This window comes from Thalassophryne amazonica, chromosome 19 (genome assembly GCF_902500255.1).
Source record: "Thalassophryne amazonica chromosome 19, fThaAma1.1, whole genome shotgun sequence".
Taxonomy (NCBI): domain Eukaryota; kingdom Metazoa; phylum Chordata; class Actinopteri; order Batrachoidiformes; family Batrachoididae; genus Thalassophryne; species Thalassophryne amazonica.
The window spans coordinates 11,026,025-11,047,177 of NC_047121.1; the positions used below are offsets into that span (position 1 = coordinate 11,026,025).

General features: G+C 41.8%; 1 protein-coding gene and 1 long non-coding RNA gene across 2 annotated transcripts in view; one reads left to right on the plus strand and one right to left on the minus strand.

Annotated features, from left to right (window-relative positions):
• Positions 1-16,477, plus strand: part of LOC117532050 — a 51,628-nt gene extending 35,151 nt beyond the window's left edge. The window contains exons 5-6 of the mRNA XM_034195281.1: positions 3,043-3,930; positions 14,405-16,477. Coding sequence (XP_034051172.1) covers positions 3,043-3,930; positions 14,405-14,996 — 1,480 coding nt within the window. The 3' untranslated portion in view covers positions 14,997-16,477. The remainder of the gene's footprint in view (positions 1-3,042; positions 3,931-14,404) is intronic.
• LOC117532051 lies at positions 942-18,245 on the minus strand. Its single transcript, XR_004566770.1, has 3 exons — positions 16,925-18,245; positions 13,996-14,004; positions 942-952 (listed from the first exon to the last, which is right to left on the minus strand). It is a non-coding gene; the product is annotated as an uncharacterized LOC117532051 (long non-coding RNA).
• Positions 18,246-21,153: the final 2,908 nt, after the last annotated feature.

Here is a 21,153-nt window from a genome sequence, read left to right on the forward strand (position 1 = left end):
TCATACTTTTGAAATACATCAAGTTTAATACGTTTTTTAAATAATTTAAGTGACCTTGATTCTTTGATTTCTTTGCTGAGGTTGTTCCATAATTTTACACCATTGACTGCAATACTCCTTTATCTTGGTTCTGTATCTTGGTTTCTTAAAGACTTCTATGCCCTTCAAATTATAACTACTTACTCTTTTTTCAAACATATTTTGAATGTTTATTGTTAAGGTATTGTTATTCGCTTTGTACATTGTTTGTAATAATTTCAAATCAACTAAATCATGAAATTTAAGTACCCTATACTTAACGAACAATGGATTAGATGGATCTCTAAATCAACTTCATCACTTTTAAAGCTCTTTTCTGCAAAATAAATAAAGGTTGTGTATACGTTATACATGTTGATCCCCAGATTTCTACACAATAAGTCAAATATGGAACAATCAATGAATTGTACAATGTTAATAATCCATAATTATTTAATGAATATTTAACTTTATGCAAAACAGCAATGGCTTTCGCTATCTTTCCTTTTATGTAGTTTATATGTGACTTCCATGCAAAATCCTCATCAATCATAACTCCTAGAAATTTCGTTTCTTTTACCCTTTGAATGTCCATTCCATCTATTTTTATTGACACCTCATTTTTTTTACTCTGTCATTAAACAATATGAAGTTTGTTTTATTAAGATTAAGTGACAATCTGTTTGTATCAAACCAATATTTAACTTTTTCCAACTCTGTATTTATCACCTGTACTACTTCCTGTATATCTGATCCAGAGTAAAATAATGTTGTATCGTCAGCAAATAAAATGCTACCAAGTACCTTTAACACATTCACAAAATCATTAATATACAAAATGAACAGTTTAGGTCCAAGTACCGATCCTTGTGGTACTCCACACATAATATTACACAATTCTGATTTAGTATCATTTATCTGAACAAACTGTTTTCTATTTTCTAAGTAGCTTTTTACCCACTGATGTGCAATCCCTCTTATTCCATATTGTTGTAATTTATGAAGCAATCTTGAATGATCGATAACATTGAAAGCTTTTTTCAAATCAATAAAAACACTTACAAAATACACTTACCCAGGGTAATGTCATAGCCGTAAGAGTCGTAATGCTGGGCACAGCATGTCCACACTAAACCCTTCAAAATTAGTGCATTACTTTAAAACTAAAACATATATCTGATATTTTCACTTTATAAAACTTCAGATGTGACGTTAATTTAAATAACTTGTCCGAAATTAGTTTGGTTAAAATTTTAACCATAAGTTAAAACTGTATGCCTCTGGATGACTTGGGTGATATTGCCAGTGTATCAATATGGGATCAAAAGAAATTAGTTTTTTCTTTTCTGTGACCAGTTCTCCTTTGCCTGCAGAGGATAGAGTGGTTTCTTTTAGAACCAGCTCTCCTCTGTTTATGGAGGATAGGATAGGATACGCAACTACTACCATACATTTAACAGGTAGGTACTTACCTGATTTTAGATTTCATAAATGTTTGTAAATATTCAGATTTGTTTACCACGTCTGCAAAAATACGTTACCAGTCTAAAAATTATCGGACCAAAACTTATCGGAAGATAATTTGTCCGATAATGGTTTTCACAGTTATCTGAAAAGCTAATCCAATAATGAAAACATTTATCTTTGATAATTAGCGGTTAGCGAATTAGCAGAACTGTGCCCACCACTGGATACATCTGTGAAGAACCTGTGATGTTATGAAGCTGCTGGACAGAGATGTGTTTCACTTTTAATATTTTTGAAGAGTCTAATCTTCATAATCCTGGTTGGTTACTCTGTTGCTGTCATACCTGGACCCTAACCTGTACGCTAAGACGCTGACTCGATGCCTTCCATACTCTGTCTCTCTACAGAAGTGTTGGATACAATGTATGATTCACCACACAGGTGTCACATTGCTGAAGATCCCAGTGCCAAGATCACTCCAAGGGGAAGTGTCACTTGGCTGTGGCAAATGGGTAGTTACCTTTGGGGTTTAATGATAAGCAGTGTTGTGGAAAGTAACTTTGACAAGTTACTTTTTTAGTTACTTTTTTAGTTGCTTTATACATGTGCTTTATGCAGTTACTTCATTAGCAGCTTTATGCAATTACTTTATTAGAATCTGCAGAAAACTTGCAACTAATAAGTAATGTAACTAATAAGGTAACGAGTAATCTAACTTGGTTACTCGTAAGATTGAGCAATCAGAAAAGTAACTAATCAGCAAAGTAACTAATAGTTACTTTTCTGAGTACTAAATCTTAAAAATAACCAAATTAGATTATGTGTAACTTTATTAATTACATTCAGCAGCTGCCGACAAGGTGTCCGCAGCTGCTAATGAAGTAAATGTAAGAAGTAACTGTAAAATATAACTGTATAGATTAATTAATGAAGTAACTTTCCAAAGTTACTTTCCCCAACACTGATGATAAGATGGTGGTTCTTCTTGAGTAGTTCCCGGTTGTAACAAAAAGCAGTTCTGTCAGATGGAGTATATGGCTGTCTGATGAATGAATATTTATTTGCAATTCAATGGGTTTATATTTAATTATGTCTGTCTGTGCCAGTAGGACATGGAGCATGTTTCTGTGTCTGTGTTCCAAATTACTTTCAGGACCAGATTTTGAGTTGTACTGCTGTAATGTGGTAAAGAGATATTTTGCAGTAGAAATGATGATGTTTAGATTATACAGATCAGTTCATATGTTAATTGTTGATGCTGTTGAGGGGAATCCATGCCTGGTTCTGATCTGTAGACAAAACAGAAGGGCCCTAGAATTGACCTTTGAGGTATCGTTTACACATGTGTAAAACTAAAAGTGGTACAACAGTGCCATGAGAAGACATCTTTGTGGGTGCTGTGATAAAAAAAACAAAAACTAAATGATCTCCAGATGTAAAAAAACAAAACAAAACAGGATATAAGAATCTAGGATTCACCAAAGCATATGGAAAGAAGTAGCTTTTATGTAGGAGTCATTTTACTGTCTTACGTTTTACTTTTTACTCCCCCCCCAGCTCTGCTAAGGAGGACAGCTCACCAGACTCCAACCTAACTCTGGAATCTGACTCCAGTGGCGTATTCCTCTCTTTATCCAATCAGAGTCAGGAGGACGCCGGCTCTGACAGCGACCAGCCAGTCAGCGGCTCCGACCTCGGCAGCAGCAGCACTTCACTGGACAAGGATGTAGATGATGGAGGATTAAAGGAATGGGGGAGGGAGGAAAGTGCAGAGCTACAGTGGTGTTACCCATCACTCCTCAACACTCCCTCACATGAAGACGTTGAAGGAACCGGTTTAGGAGTGGAAGATGGGGGTGGACAGATGGAGCAAGATGAAGGAAGGCACAAAGACGTCAGTGAGAAAAAGGATGATAAGACAGTAGGAATGGTTTCCATCATGAAGACCCCACTGGACCTTACAGACCTCGAGGGCACAACGACCTTCAGTGCTCTTCAGAGTGAAAAATTATCACCCCGCAAGAAAGTGATCGTCATGGGAACTGATTCATTTCTTTCTCTATCTCCCTCTAAACAACACATCAAACACCTTCTTGATTCCAAACAGCCTATCAGAAGCTCAGGACTGGATTGTGGTGACATTAATCCCTATGTCCAGTCAGACAGCTTTGTTTACCTTGCTGTATCCACAAGACCCACTTCTCGAGGTGAACTCACCGCAGCTGGCGAAGTCTCTACCCATGATACAACACAAGACAGTGGACAGAAACAAGTCCACGGCCTAAAACCACACCAAGAACAGCCAAATACAGACAGCAAGCCAACTCATCTCAACCTCCAAAAACCTGAGGAAGGAGACTTTCTTTGCACTGATAGCTTTGTCTACCTGGCTGCTCCAGCCTGCCTCCTGCTGGGCCCCACAGGCTCTGCACCTTACAGCGGCAGGTATGTGTATTTTTTGAAATTATTATAATTATTGTTTTGGGTTTTTTTTTGCCATGGCAGTGGCACATAATGATAGACTCCGATTCAGATTACTTAATTAGACCCAGAAGGGCAATTCATTTATACAGTCAGCTCATCCATAATTACAGAATAAATACAATAAAAAGAGATAAGGACATAAGTGAACAACCATTAGCATCCACAATCAAGCATCATCACAGTTGAGACACTAGGATGAGAAGCCTTCACTGTAACTGGTGGTGATGATAGCTATGGTTATGATTTGAGTTTCCGCCGGGTTTCAATCTAATTGCAACTCCCTCAGACATTTTTTCCCAAACATCTCCTCAACCTTTTTTTTTATTTCTGTGGTGCAGAACAAACTCTGCTCAAAATGCACGCTATGGTGGTGACCAGCACTCTGTGAGCCATACAGTGATGTGACCAATTCATTAAAATGAAAATGGAACTTGAACCTGACCTTTGATCAATGGAAAATCGCAAGTTCCAGTTTTGAGAAGCAATAAAATATGTTCCTGTACTTTGATCTCTCTCTATATATATGCTTTGGACAAAAAAACGAAGCATTCAAAGTGAGGCTTTTTGTTCTTTATAGATGCTTTTATTTCTTATTGCAGTTTAGATGTTTGTGTGATACATTTTCAGACTATAAGTTACTTTTTTAATTGTTTGGGTAGTCCTGCAACTTATATTTCAAAGACATGTTTTAAAAAATATACTGCATTATCATCTATGGTGACAAGATGACACAGTCTACATGTGTGACAAGCTGCTCTTGTATACTGATCTGAATAAGGTACTGACTGATCCACATTCCAGAGCAGAAGGAGACGGTAATGCACCATTAAGCTGGATGCTAATCAGGGTAAAACAAGAAGAAGAAGAAGATCTGAATGAGACTGTGCTGGATCTCAGAGAACAAGCTAAGTTAACAAATCATGCTCTCAATCAGAAAGACCATGCTTCATATGCTCTTTAATGAAGATATGGAATAGCCTTGATTCTACTCTGCGCTATACTTGTTTGGAAGTTGTGGGACAGCCATAACTGCAGCAAGGAGGATGGAATGCTAAAGTAAGTTTATCAAAATGTTTTAAAAATATATACTGTAGTCATTTTTAAAAGTTTATTTACATTTACTGAGGGAAACCTGCACAGGATTAGCTCCATTTGAATGTTTCTGTCTTGTAATTGTCATTTCTGCAATTTAAAATTGAGCTCTTTATGCCTCGTACAGCAACATTAATTAAGCTGTTAGCGTCTGCTTGCTAACACTGTTTGCATTGTAAAAAAAAAAAGGCAACATTTGTAATTGGCATTTATTCTTGTTGCATGAAGCAGTAGCACCACAGTTGAAAAAGTAAATGTCTTATAGGCCGATGACACTTATTTCTGTTTTTCTGTTTATTTTTGTTTTTTTTGTTGTTGTTGTTTTTTTCCCCTCGGCATGACACATTTTTTCAACAGACATGACTAATATTCTGGTGCAACATATAGTCCAGAAAAGATGGTATGTGTTTGTTTGTTTTTAACCTGCATCAATGAAGCCAGGTGCAACAGATGTTTCCGAAACATAGAATTTTCGGAAAATTCTTTGTTGGTGAAGCTTATAGAACATGACAGACTGTTGTAGAAAGTTCTGGAACATATGTGATAAATATCTAAGGTAGTGTTTTAACAGAGGCTCAGCTCAAACACTACCCTTGATGTTTTAGCTGCTGGGAGTTGAGTGGAGAGAATTGGGTGTGAATTCACTGAGGACTACAGCACATGTATTGCTGAGGAAAGACGACTCCCAGCTTGGTGTGATCCTCTGCTTTTCTGTTGGATTTATTGGTCTTTAAGAATGAAGTCTTTATAATTATTTACATCTGGGCACAGTGTTGTTGAAGATGGAGAGGGTGGGTTACTCCTGAAGTCCACTATCATCTCCACAGTCTTGAATGGGTTCAGCTCCAGGTTGTCCTGACCTCACCAGAGGACCAAATGTTCCACCTCCTGACTGTATGCAGCCTCATCACCATCCTGAATGAGTTCAATAATGGTGGTGTCCGTAAACTTCAGGAGTATAACAGAGGGGTTCCCTGAAGTGCAGTCGTTTGTATCGAGGGAGAAGAGCAGCAGGGAGAGCACACACCCCTGAGGGGCGCCAGTGATGATTGTCCATGTGCTGGATGTGATGCTTCCCAGCCTCACCTGCTGTGTCCTGTCCATCAGGAAGTTGGAGAGCCACTGACACAGAGAGGTTGGTTGGAGAGTTTTGTGTGGAGAATGTCGGGAGTGATGGTGTTGAACGCTGAGCTGAAGTACACAAACAGAATCCTCATGTATGTCTCTGCAGAGTCCAGGTGCTGCAGGATGTAATGCAGTCCCATGTTGACTGTATCCTCAACTGACCTGTTTGCCCAGTAGGCAAACTGCAAAGGGTCCAGCAGGGATCCTGTGATGTCCTTCAGGTGGCTCAACACTGGCTGTTCAAAAATACTTCTTGACTACAGATGTCAGGGCAATGGGCCTGTAGTCATTTAGTCCTGTTATGGAGGGTTTCTTTTGGACTGGGAAAATAGTGGAGCAGGAGGGGACCCTGCACAGCTTCAGGGATCTGTTGAAAATCTGGATTTTTTTCATCTTTTCTTTGCGAAACTGTTGGCATACTTCCTCCTCACAGATCGTGTGGGTGGTGTTGCAGAGGGGAGGGGGAAAAAGGTGTCCGGGGGGCAGGTAGTCTATTGTTGTTGGAGTGGGTGAGGGGTGGGTGAGGGTCCCTTTCAAACCTGAAATAAAATATGTTCAACTCCTCAGCCAGTTGGGGGTTCTCCACCGGTTGAGGGAATGGTCTAGTTTGTGGCATGCTGAAGACCACTCCATGCTGTTGCAGGATCGTTGGCTGAGAACTGTTTTTTCAGTTTTATCAGAGTAGCTCCTCTTTGCTATAAGCGAAGTGCGCAACTCAGGCTGCGCGGTGCATTATGGGTAGGCTAAATTTTTCGACTACCAACCCACAAGCTATGGCGGCAGAAAGCAGCGAGGAGTGCTGTGATTTGGATCATTTCAACCGCTGGAAAGTTGACGATTTAAAGCGTTTTTGTAAGCTCCGCGGATTGCCTGTTACAACCAGGACTACGTACGGCGGTGGACAGAAGTGGAAAGAAGAGCTGGCTGTGCTTGCGTGTGCTGCAGTGCTACAGAATTGCCGACAAAGGAGGAAGACAGAGCCGCTGTCGAAAATGACCAATCCTTGTTGATAGTTGGAGACAAACAAATTTCTGATCCCTTGAAGGCAGCTGATGGATGTTTAGACGAAGTCCAAAGTCTGAAACTGTGGATATTGTAGAATATTTGCTAAGCAGGGATGAGAAATCGCTACTCCGCCGGCTTCATAATGACGACAATGAAGGTGAGTCTCACATATAACCTCTTTGGTGTCACGTTTGTTTTGATAAGTTGACAGACATACATGTGCATGCATGCAGTTTGTTTATAGAACATGTCAATTTTACAATATTACGCGCCACATCATTCATGGCGCAACATTAGTCATAAGCCCATGCACAAAAACGGCGGCACGGTTTCAGGATATTGACAAAATAAATGTGTGCAAGAAACTTACAATTTTAGTCCATCTTTTACATCCGTCTTGATCTTTCTTTTCTGTGGCGAAATTGTGTAGAATGAACGGAGGTTTACGACCACATTTCTTCTTCTTTCTGTCTTTGTATGGACTCGGTGGAGCTTTGCAATCATGTGTTTTCAGCCAACTTTCAAGCCTATAAATTCCGTTCGAGCATTTGAAAACGGCACAATGCACCCTTGTCATTATTGTATGTGTCGCTTAAGGCTTAAAGCCTTTGAAAGAATTCCTGTAAAAGCCTTAACTTTTACAGTCCGCTAATGCTACTGTATACGAAATTCAATGGGAGCGGTGTGAGTGTGGTGGTTGGGATTTTTGCCCCCGTTTGACCCACGCATGCGCAGATGCATTGCGCACTCGCTTATTTTGATCTCCTTTGTCAATTTCCACTTCTGTGGCCCTCCTCCTTGGCTTGACGGACCTTCCTCAGTGTCCCAGTAAACCAAGGTTTGTTGTTGCTGTCTGAGCAGAAGGTTTTGGTCTGCACACACAGGTCCTTACAAAAACTGATGTAATGTTGTGTGGGCTGCCAGAAGAGGAGGTACTGCTGGCCCACCACCAGAGGGCGCCCTGCCTGAAGTGCGGGCTTCAGGCACAAGAGGGCGCTGCCACCACGGACACAGCTGGGGGTGACAGCTGTCATCATCTCTTGTCAGCTGTCACCCATCTACACTACATCATCTCACTCCATAAAGACCGGACGTCATCTCCACCTCGTTGCCGAGATATCATCTACCTGTGAAGGGGGTCGTTTTGACCGTTGGGGTTTTACATAATTATTGTATGGCCTTGCCTTACAATATAAAGCGCCTTGGGGCAACTGTTTGTTGTGATTTGGCGCTATATAAAAAAATTGATTGATTGATTGATTGACTGTGAAGGTAATTTCTCTGCTGACTTAAAACTGACTAATAGTCTGAACTCTTTTGCAGCCGTCTTCCTGTGGTGTGCCTTATCTGCTGGATTGGCGTTTGGTGTGAATAGCGACGGCTTCGCTTCACACCCAAACCAGATAAGTGGTTTAACAGGAGCTGCACGAGTGTGTGATTAGAGGTGGAGGTGATTTTCCACCTTCTGACTGTTTTTGTTACTGGGTGTGCACACACCCACATCTCACTGTTTGTGCTCCTCGCCAGCAGTACCAGATCCGACAGTCGGGGACGGTGATCACCTGGGAATTCGGGACTTGGCGGCTCCAGTATTCACCAGGTTCTGTGGCGGTGGAAATCGTGTGGTCCCGGCTCTTCTCAGGACAGACGTCTTCTACCCTCGAGCCTGCCCACACGTCACCTTGGTGTATTGACTACTATCAGATTGTGATTGTCTGTATAATCATTGTTCACATTCACAACATTAAATTGTTACCTTTTGGCTCATGTATTGACCGTTCATTTGCGCCCCCTGTTGTGGGTCCGTGTCACTACACTTCCCCAACATGTAAGATGTCACAGTGTCACAGAGTCCATGAATGTCTGTTGATGCAATTTCAAAGATGCTCCAGTCCGTGCAGTCAAATCAGGCCTGTAGCTCCTGCCTTGACTCCTCTGTCTACTTCTTTATCGTCCATACTACAGGCTTTGCAGATTTTAATTTCTGCCCATAACTGGGAATGAGGTGGATCAAACAATGATCAGAGAGTCCCAAAGCTGCACTGGGAACAGAGAGATATGTGTTCTTTATTGAGGTGTAGCAGTGGCCAAGAATGTTTGCATCCCTGGTGGGACACGTGATGTGCTGTCTGTATTTACGGGGTTCATGGCTCAGATTTGCTCTGTTAAAATTCCCCAGAATGATGAACAGGGAGCTTTGATTGTTTGATTGATTGATTGATTTAGAAAATCCATGTAAGGTGTACAACAAAATACCACGTGTTAAAACATATGCCTATGTAATACATTTATCATGAAATTTCAAAGATAACACAAAAACATCAACAGACTTATTTCCATTGTGTTCCATACATAAAACAACTACAAAATAGGCAGCAAAGATTAATAAAATGTAGATAGGTTAAAAATAAATAAACAATAAAAGAGTAAAATAAATGCAATAAAAACCAAAACTCAAAGAAACTGGAAACCTTCTCTCCATATCTGTTCTGGTCAGCGAGCTGCTGCTGTGTCTCCATTACACACGCCTGTGGTGGAATATACACACTGACTGACACGAACGTCTGGAATCTTTCTCTCTTCGTCTGTGATCTGGTCAGTGAGCTGCTGCTTTGCCTCATTACACACACCTACGGTGGAATATACACACTGACCAACACGAATGAGGAGAACTCCTGCAGTGAATAGAACAGATGACAGTTTATGAAAAAGGTTTCCAGCTGAAGGCTGCACGTCTTCTTCAACACTGCAACATCTGTACATCAACCTTTGTTTATGTTCTGCCTCCTTTCGTCTTCCCAGAGAGCTCCATTACACAGACCACGCGTGGCAGCTGGAAGCCAGGAAGGTGCAGAGCGCTGTCGTGGATTTGTTCACTGAGCCAGGTTTCAATGAAACATAATGCTGCGGCTCTCCCAAAGTCTGAGTTTTTCCTGTTGACAAGCAGAAATTCATCTAACTTGTTCAGCAGAGACGTAAGTTGGCGAGGTGGATAGATGGGAGTGCCGTGCGCAGCCCCCACCATCTCAGCTTCACAGGCGCTCCCACTCTCTGTGTGAGATTTACTTTGAAACATTCCGAGGTTAAGTGATCCTCTCGATGAAAATGAGATGAACAGCGCAAAACAAACAGTCAAGCAGATGAGGACTAATAATCAATTTCTTTAAACTTTCAGTTTAAGTAGTTTACAGATTTCAGTTTATGGATCAGTTACTTCAGGAAATCTTGATCTGCAAAAATATATCGATTTTTGGGGGGTGGGGTGGGGGGCGTCCACTACAGCTGGTGAAGCGAGGAGGCAAGCCCCGAGCGGGCACTCGCTCCTGGCATCAACCGCCTGGCCCCGCTGGGCGTAACCAGCTCTGGGGACAGTGGCAGGTGGGCAGTTTGACTGGGGTGGTACACCTGTCAATTGGTAACGCAGGTGTCAGGGAGGACAGAAACCTCCCGTGGAGCAGAAGAGCAAAAACTCACTTGATCTTGATTTTCAGTATGAATACAAACCGTGAAAGCGGGGCCTCATGATCTTTCTGACTTTCTGGGTTTTAAGCAGGAGGTAACAGAAAAGTTACCACTGGGATAACTGGCTTGTGGTGGCCAAGCCTTCAATTCAATTGATTTCAATTGTATAGGGCCAAATCAAAACAACGCTGCCTCAAGGTGCTTCACACAAGCAAGGTTTAACCTTACCAACACTGAGAGCAAGCACACAGGCAACAGTGGTAAGGAAAAACTCCCTCTGATGATATTGAGGAAGAAACCTCAAGCAGACCAGACTTAAAGGGGTGACCCTCTGCTTGGGCCATTCTAACCGTTAAAAGGTTTGTTTTTTTTTACAAAGCTTTACGAAGGTGAAGAAACAGAAAACGAATTCAAAACAACATGACATAATAACAAAAGAATGTGTATTTGATGAGAAGTCCTTGCAGGCGGTTATAGCATTCATAGCAACCTCACTTTTTGATCCTTCAGTGTCGACTCTTCCTATCATCATGAAGCACAATTCACCAAGCATTGGGTTGTTCACCCACCCACCACACGCGCGAGTCGAGGTGTGGCACGAAGCCCCATGGTAGAATGAAAGTGACACAGATGGTAGCTGCACACCAGTCACTCCTCAGCCAAGCACATACACCAAATCATGAAGAAATTCACTTTTTGCCACTTAGGTTTTGAGAGACCTCCATTCATGTTTTGGGAAATATTTTCACAGTTTGTGGATAATTCATAATTTGCAGCTGATTCGCTTTTTGGGGGTTAACACTGATTTTAAAATGACTCATATTGCCCAGTTTCCTGTATGTCTGCACTTCCATGGTTACGTTTTTGCTCTCCTTTTTAATCTCTCACAGTTTACCTTCTCACCAGATTGTCTCGTTTCCTGTCTGTTCTCTTGTGATGTTTATTCATGTTTGACCCACATTGCCATTCCATATTTCCTGAACTGAACCTGATGTTTTCAGATGTGTGTGTGTGTGTGTTAATTATTCTTAAAAACTACATTTTATTGTAAAATGAGTGGACTTCAGTTCCAGGATTTACAGTAACTGACAAAAGTTCTTCAGCTGACATCATCTTAAAAGTTTGTTTTTTTGCCGTCTTTTGTCAAACGTGACAAAATCTATTATATATGTCTCTAAATTGTTTCCTCACAAAATACACTGATAATGTTTTTAGGAATCATTTAAATAAAGTGAGTTAAATCAACACCAACTTTTCAAAATGGTTTTAACTTTTAATGTGAAGCACATCCAAAAAAATGAGTTATTGGCAACAGTCTTACACATTTAGCTTTCTGCCTGCAGCAATAGAGACCAGCAGATGACAGTGGTAGGTGAAACTCTGCAGCCCCCTTACGAAGCACAGTAGTGACATCTGAAAACTTAAAGTAAAGCATAGCGATGTCACTACATTAACACTTTGAACCGGGTTGGAGGGAATGAAGAGCCAAGACAATGTAACTTTTCCTTGCTGGTAAACACCCCAGCAGGTGAGTTCACTGATGAGCAGCAGCACTTTAAGTTGATGGGAGCAACTCATCAGTAAACCCACTTGTTGAGGTCATTGGTTGCAAGAAGAACCTGCACCATCTTGGCTCATCATGGCACACTGTTGTCCAACCTTCCTTTAAAGGAATACTGTGACAATTCTGAAGGCGTGACAGACTCCAGTAGCTGTGATTGGAGAGACTCTACATGCAACAACATATGAATGTGCCTAAAACCTACAAACAGCACTGCATATTTTAATATGAGGGTCAGCTGAAAAGTTCTGCCTCCTTTGCGATTATTTCAGTAACACGCAAGATACTCACATGACTCACATATCAGAAGTGGAAATCCGCAGCTTTACGTGTACAAGTAGGAGCAATACCATGGTAGGTACAGTGAGGTTGGGGTGAGCCACCTCTGTTACTGAGAACTTGCAATGTTCTGTCATTACTTTTCCACATGGGTACTTTACCTTTCCACACATTTACGCCCCATGCTGGAAAAAAAAACTTTTGTATCTCATCAGGTGCGAAATCAGGTGTCTTGACTTTGCAGCAGCAATGCACAGCTGCTTGTACCTCTGTAAAAAAAGGAAAAAGTGAGATGGCGCAAAATCCCGACTATAAGACGGGTATGGAATGATTTTGCAAAATTTGAGCTGCTGCAATGCAGCCTGTGCTTGTCAACTCGTGTGTGGATGAGCAATCTCATGCTGAAGAGTTGCAACTTTTCTAGGATGAACCCGCTTCAAGCGTGCACACAAAGTGCAAAGTGTCCACATATTGGTCAGTTGACAGTGTTCTTGTGTTCCAAAACCACTGTGATGACTACGCCATTGCACCCACACGTGACGCTGTGCATCTGTGGCTGTTATGTGGTGTCGGCTACGGGTCATGCAGACTCCACATGTCTGTTATGGGGTGCTTGCTACAGGCCTGGTCATGCAGACTCCGCGTGTGTGTTATGGGGTGCCGGTTACGGGCCTGGTCATGCAGACTCCACGTGTCTGTTATGGGGCGCTGACTACCGGCCTGTTCATGCAGACTTCACGTGTCTGTTATGGGGTGCCGGTTACCGGCCTGGTCATGCAGACTCCACGTGTCTGTTATGGGGCGCTGGCTACCGGCCTGGTCATGCAGACTTCACGTGTCTGTTATGGGGCGCCGGATACGGGCCTGGTCATGCAAACTCCACGTGCCTGTTATGGGGCACCAGTGACGGGCCTGGTCATGCAGACTAGGCATGCCTGTTATGGGTCGCCGGCTACAGGCCTGGTCATGCAGACTCCACGTATCTGTTATGTAGTGTCAGCTACAGGCCTGGTCATGCAGGCTCAGCGTGCCTGTTATGGGGCACCAGCTACGGGCCTGGTCAAGCAGACTAGGCATGCCTGTTATGGGGCACCAGCTACGGGCCTGGTCAAGCAGACTAGGCATGCCTGTTATGGGGTGCCGGCTACGGGCCTGGTCATGCAGACTCCACGTGCCTGTTATGTGGTGTTAGCTACAGGCCTGGTCATGCAGGCTCAGCGTGCCTGTTATGGGGCACCAGCTACGGGCCTGGTCAAGCAGACTAGGCATGCCTGTTATGGGGTGCCGGCTATGGGCCTGGTCATGCAGACTCCACGTGCCTGTTATGTGGTGTCAGCTACAGGCCTGGTCATGCAGGCTCAGCGTGCCTGTTATGTGGTGTCAGCTACAGGCCTGGTCATGCAGACTCCACGTGTCTGTTATGGGGTGCCAGCTACGGCCCTGGTCACGCAGACTCCACTTGTCTGTTATGGGGTGCCGGCTATGGGCCTGGTCATGCAGACTCTGCGTGGCTAGAGTTTCATCCTTCAAACTCCTTGCCTTCCACCTGACTGTGCTGATAACCATATAGATGTCACCGTACACAATGCTCATTCATGGATGAATGTCCACGGGTGCACAGCCTTGCACTGTGAGGTATTCCAGAACAGCATGGTGAATCAAATCCATGGAGGTTGCCTTTTATTTACCAGCCATTGTGCACGTGCTACGTTGAAAATGATGCTGTGCGAGCCTGAAACTGCAGTGTAGCGATAGTAAAGTAAAGTACCAGTTTCACTTCGCTGTCTTGCTGAAATAGTTGCGTTGGAGGCAGAACCTTTCAATCCTCGTATAATGACTGATGAGTGTTCTGATATTACGTAACATGGCAGAATATCACACTCAGACTTGATTTCTGGTGTTTTCTTTCAGGGAGTCGGACTCTGAAAGTTCAGGCTCTGGCCCCGTGGACCTGTCTGTCCTGGGTTGTGGCTCCGTTGCAGGGGACAGTGACTGGGACTCAGACCTGTCTGACTCTGACCCCAGTCGCTCTTCAAGAATGTCTGCTGCTGCTAACAAATCTTCGGGGATGGCCCGGCCCAAACGGTTACCTGCTGAACCAGGATGGGACTTATTTGGAGAAACCACAGAGCCTGAAGTGCTCAGGGAGCTCTTCATGGAACAAGACAAAACCAACAACAACAACAGCAAAGCATGGAAGGCTTCAGGAGTTACTGTCAGCATGGCAGTAGCACCAGCCGTTCCCATGGCAACCCACTCTGTCGCTGCCGCAGTGAAGGCTACAGCAGCAGCGGACCACTTGTCGACCACGAAGAAGGTGACGTGGCAGTTTAAACCGGCCCAGAGGTCGGTGTGCACAACCAGCAGGAAGGACAAGGAAAAGGAACTGACGGCGTCGCCTCTGGTGAGAGTAACGCAGCTGGGCGGGGGCGAGGCACATAGACCCTCCCCTTCATCTTCTTCATCTTCATCTCCATCGTCATCATCATCATCATCTGGTTGATCAGTCGGAGAAACGGGTCTCAGCGCACTTTAGTTTGACCCTTTGAGAAAACCATTTTAGAAACTACAGAAAGAATAAAAGAGTGGAGAAAAAACCCTTTAGTTCTTCTTTAGAAACCGTTTTTGCTGTAAATTTCAAATAGCTGCTGCTGTTGCCTTGATATCATTGTTGTAAAGGCTGATTAAGAAGTCGCTGTTGTTTCTATATATCCTCACAAACCTAAATCAGACGTGTGTTGGAGGTCATCATGTGTACTGTGATGTACATGACCTTCAGTGTGGAATCTACAGACACTGCTGGAGGTCCGAGTCAACTGAATTCAGTTTGAGGTTATATAAGAACACGGCTGCTAGTAAAACTGTGTCATTTCTAAGCGGGATTATCAACCGTAGGATGAGTTAGCTGGATGATCTACTTCCTGTCTACTAACAAAGACAAATAGTTTTGTTTTATAGATTTTCACTGTTGAATGTATTTAATCCACCATGAAACTAAAATCACAGGCACAGTTCCTTAAATAACACCAAACTGTTTGAAGTCAAATCAAAGGAAAGAAATAAATGATGCCAAATACAATATCTGCATTCTGTGCATGTGAACCTTAATGACACAGTGTGAGATAACAATTCATGTCCATCAGAGCTTTTCATGCAGACAGAATAGTAAGTCCCTTCAGCTTCTCCCTTGTTTTGCAGTCAGGGTTGCCACAGCAGATCCACGGTGGATCTGAATGTTGATTTGGCACAAGTTTTACACCAGATGTCCTTCCTGACACATCTCTGCATTACATGGAGAAATGTGGCAGAAGTGATGTTTGAACCAGGAACCTGGAACCAAACGCACTAACCACTTCCACAGAAAGAATAACACTCCCATATTTATATTTTGTCAAAGTGACTAATTTATATATGTACTTTAAAATGTGATTTTTCAGAGCTGATGTTTGTTTTGTAACCAAATCTAACTTTACAGTTTATATAACTGTCAATAATGTATTTTAAACACAATCATAGAGCGATATCTACTGTATGTATGCAACGAATGTGCAAACCTGAACTAATAATGGAAGAATGTAGTAATAACATTGATTTAAAAAAAAAATGTATTTATCAAATATATTTGAAATGGTGAATGTAATAATGAAGCAATATGCTTACTACAGATTCATGCTATATTCTGTTTCATATGTGGTTTCCTGGGTGATTTGTATCATAACAGTATGGCCTAATTTAATTAAATTTATGCAGATTGTACAGTGCTATATGGTAAATTCAAAGCTACAGCTATGGTTATTGGGAGCCAAATATAAATTTAACCATGGATGGGAGAAGCCTGTCTATTATCAGTGCTAGTTTATCAAGTAAAATACTATGGGCCCTATCTTTACAAAACCATGGTGTGCAGTCTAAAAAACAGTGCATGAGGGGCGTGTCTAACTCTACTTAGCTATTTACATATTCCATAATCTAAGCACTGAGTAGGGCAGAGGATGCGGGGGAGGGGGGGGGGTTGTATTTATTCACTTAAATATTCATTGGTGTATTTTGGTCCTAACATGGAAAAAACTCATTAGAGCCCGACAGATATTGATAATTTTCAGAGCCCATATGATACTTGTATTAGGAAGTAAAAATGTCCTATACTGATATATCCAGTCGGCACAGCAATCACTAATCTCTAATTGCTGTAAAACATCCACTGTGATTGAAAATGAGGAGCAATCGGTCACTTTTCATCGGTCTCTTGTAGCTAATGTCACCAAGGGGTGATGGGGTCCCAGCCATGCTTGACAGCATTGTAAACAATGACCCCTCCGCTGGACTTGACAGCATTGTAAACAATGACCCCTCCGCTGGACAAACTATGTAATGACAGCATTTTTAACAGCCAAAGTGTTTTTCCACATTGTTTATTCAGCCAATTAAAACTTTTCATACAGGCAAAAATAACACAGATACCAGTATGTTTGTGAAAGGTTCATATTAGCTGATATTATTGGCCAACCGATTGGCCAGGCTCTAAAACTAATCAGTGTATCATCTGTCATGGCCTTTTAAAAGATGTGCACCAGCAACTGGCAGACTGCTATTTAGATGGTAAACACATAAACGAGAGGTTTTCTGGTGAGGAAAGATTTCGGAGCGCAAAGTGTGCAGTAGACCGTCGCATCCAGCAAAGCTCCAAGAGATGAAGCACGTGTTTGCCTCACACCTGATTTTCCTCCATACCCCACCAGGCTCCCTGTCCCATCCCCACTGCTCCTGGACACTCCGTTTTGGTCATGCCCGTCTCCCAGCCTGGGGAGGAAGAAAAACAGCATAAAAATACAGTCCACAGTGTTTCTGTGAAGGCTCTCAGTTGTCCAGGTGGTATCCATAGTAGAGAAGCTTGAATCTTCGACTGGACTGGGTTGCTTGACGCGAGGACGTTTCGCTTCAGTCCACAGTGATTAAAATTCTGCATTTTTCCATTAGTGTTTACATTTATTTATTTCTTAGTTCTGTTTTGTTACTTTGACACACCAATGTGTGTACAGCCAGAGCATATGAGTATTGTTACCCCACATATGCATGGTGCACCTGAACATCGTTCTGGATAAATAGCATTAAAAACGCTGCTCTTGATTTTCAACCATGTTTTTGGTCTGCGGGGCGATCGCATTCTGCCTCCTCATCACACCTCATTTTATGATGAGTGAGAGTGCCGTGTGTATTTGAAGAATGTTGGGGGTGAAAATGATAAATTTTGGGCAGGAGCTAGCGACGACGATGGGCCATGCACTAATTTGTAAGATAGGGCCCTGCAGTACCCCACAGTGTTGTGTCACCTCCTGAGAATCTTTACTATTACAATGATAATCTTGCTGGAAATCATGTTTGGGTTTTTTTTTTTGTTTTGTTTTTTTTTTTTCTTGAGTTCCTCCACCCAAGAGGGAGCTGTGACAACTGTAGCTCCGTTTGTGCTCGAAGAATCTCAATCCACCAGATTTTCTTGCACAAATGCAGTGTTGAGGCTGGAAGCTGTCAATCAGTGCACTTTCTGTTGATTAATTATATGAATGTCTCAAAATGAATGTGCTAATCATTGAATGATGTCAAAAATGCTACTTGTACAACCTTTCGAAGAGCGCACAACGCTAGCAGAGTTATTGTGGAAGCAAATGGGACAATGTGAATGACTGATCAGTAATTGTAATTACAAATACAAAATGTAATTGTTGTTACAACTGTATTGTGCCTATAGCTTTGGCCAGACAGGCAAAGTGTTTAGACCAGTGAGTGTATTTGAATTTTTTATTTTTATTAATTTTATTTATTTGACAGCTTTGTGACCCAGTGTTTGCTCAGATGGAAGTGTCTGAAATTAGGAATATTTTTCAGGAATGGGAAAATGCTGTTTTTCTTTTTGTTTCTTTTTTTTTATGTATTACACAATTTGCCCCATTGCCTTGTTAAGCTTTAACTGCCGTGATGAACATAGAAACGCTTTGCTTCAACCAGCAGGAGTCAGTGGATTCATGGTGTCAGCTTCAGTGATGCACTTCTCTGTGGTGGTTCTCAACACTATTTTACAAACACATCCAAGCAGGAATAAAGTAATTATATATATATATATATATATATATATATATATATACACGTGTGTATTTACAATCTGCAGGCGTTTGTATTTGAGAGCTTGAATGTGGAAATGATGGTTAATGAGGAGATGGTTTTCAGAGCAGCTCACTGCAGGCGACAGTGTGTTTGTGATGATGCAATAATGTAGATTTTAAAATACCCCCAGAAATCAGAACTATGTCCTCCCACTTTGCTGCTGATGTTTTAATTGTTTTTTTGTTTTTTTATGGTGATCTTGGAGGATGTTTGAATCTTTTGGAGGCTCGACGTGATAACAGCTAAAAACAATTTCTCATGTGAAAATTATTTTGTAAAAACCTGCTAGAGATTGCTAAGCAACTGCACAGATCAGCAACCCACACATACAGGTTGCCAAATGGAGTGTGTGTGTTAGTAAAGCGTGCACAGACTGAGTGACTGGTTTAGAAAATCCTGCTTGCACCAAATCTCTTCATCTAACCCAGTGACCAGGTCCTGTGACCAAAAACAGCACTAAGAAAGCAAACTAGAACACTGTGGCAAATTAATTCTTTGTGATTTAATGTTGCGATTATACATGTTGCAGTAGTGTGGCAATTATATATGGATGTACAACCCCAATTCCAATGAAGTTGGGACGTTGTGTAAAATGTAAATAAAAACAGAATACAATGATGTGCAAATCCTCTTCAACCTGTTTTTAATTGAATACACAATAAAGACAAGATCTTTAATGTTATGGTTATGTTAATGTTCAAACTGATAAACTTTATTGTTTTTGTGCAAATATTTGCTCATTTTGAAATGGATGCCTGCAACACATTTCAAAAAAGTTGGGATGGGGCAACAAAAGACTGGGAATGCTGATGAATGCTCAAAGAACACCTGTTTGGCAACAGGTGAGTGTCATGATTGGGTATAAAAGGAGCATCCCCAAAAGGCTCAGCCGTTCACAAGCAAAGATGGGGTGAGGATCACGTTTGTGAACAATTGTGTGAAAAAATGGTCCAACAGTTTAAGAACGTTTCTCAAGGAATATAGGGATTCCATCATCTACAGTCCATAACATAATCAGAAGATTCAGAGAATCTGGAGAACTTTCTACATGTAAACAGCAAGGCTGAAAAGCAACATTGAATGCTTGTGACCTTCGATCCCTCAGGCGGCACTGCATTAAAAACCAACATCACTGTGTAAAGGATCTTACCACGTGGGCTCAGGAACACTTCAGAAAACCATTGTCAGTTAACACAGTTCATCGCTACATCTACAAGTGCAAGTTAAAACTACCATGCAAAGTGAAAGCCATACATCAACAACATCCAGAAACGTCACCGCCTTCTCTGGGCCCGAGCTCATTTGAAATGGACAGACACAAAGTGGAAAAGTGTGCTGTGGTCTGATCAGTCCACATTTCAAATTGTTTTTGGAAATCGTGGAGGTCGTGTCCTCTGGACAAAAGAGGGAAAAGACCATCCTGATTGTCACCAGTGCAAAATTCAAAAGCCAGCATCTGTGATGGAATGGGGGTCCGTTAGTGCCCATGGCATGGACAACTTACACATCTGTGATGGCACCATCAATGCTGAAAGGTACATCCAGGTTTTGGAGCAACACATGCTGCCGTCCAAGCAACGTCTTTTTCAGGGATGTCCCTGCTTATTTCAGCAAGACAATGCCAAGCCACATTCTGCACGTGTTACAACAGCGTGGCTTTATAGTAAAAGAGTGCGGATACTAGACTGGCCTGCCTGCAGTCCAGACCTGTCGCCCATTGAAAATGTGTGGCGCATTATGAAGCGCAAAATACGACAACGGAGACCCCGGACTGTTGAACAACTGAAGTTGTACATCAAGCAAGAATGGGAAACAATTCCACCTACAAAGCTTCAACAATTAGTGTCCTCAGTTCCCTAACGCTTATTGATTGTTGTTAGAAGGAAAGGTGATGTAACACAGTGGTAAACATACCACTGTCCCAGCTTTTTTGAAATGTGTTGCAGGCATCCATTTCAAAATGAGCAAATGCACAAAAACAAAAAGGTTTATCAGTTTGAACATTAAATATCTTGTCTTTGTGGTGTATTCAACTGAATATAGGTTGAAGAGGATTTGCAAATCATCATATTCTGTTTTTATTTACATTTTTACATTTATTACTCCTGTGTGCAGGCGAAATAGATACAGGTATACAAATTGTGAATGTTACCTTTCAAAGCAGGATTTATTTTGTCTCAAATGACTTGGGTTGGTGGTCAAGGAAATTAGGATTTTAAAAAACAAAACAAAAAATAAAAAAAAAACTGGCAAAATCTCAAACTTGTAATATGCTGAATAAAGGATCCATCTCTAATGTACATACATATTCCATATTTTCCACATGTTGCAAAACCATTATCTCAAAGAAAATGAGGAAACAAAGGGTTGGATTAAATTGGGGTTCGCAAAACAAAGACTTTCCAAAGGCATCCAGTTTCCCAGTATTGGGGGGGCAATTGCTCAGCAAGATTATTTTGATCAATAACAATAATAATAAAAAGAAATAGCACATTTTGGAA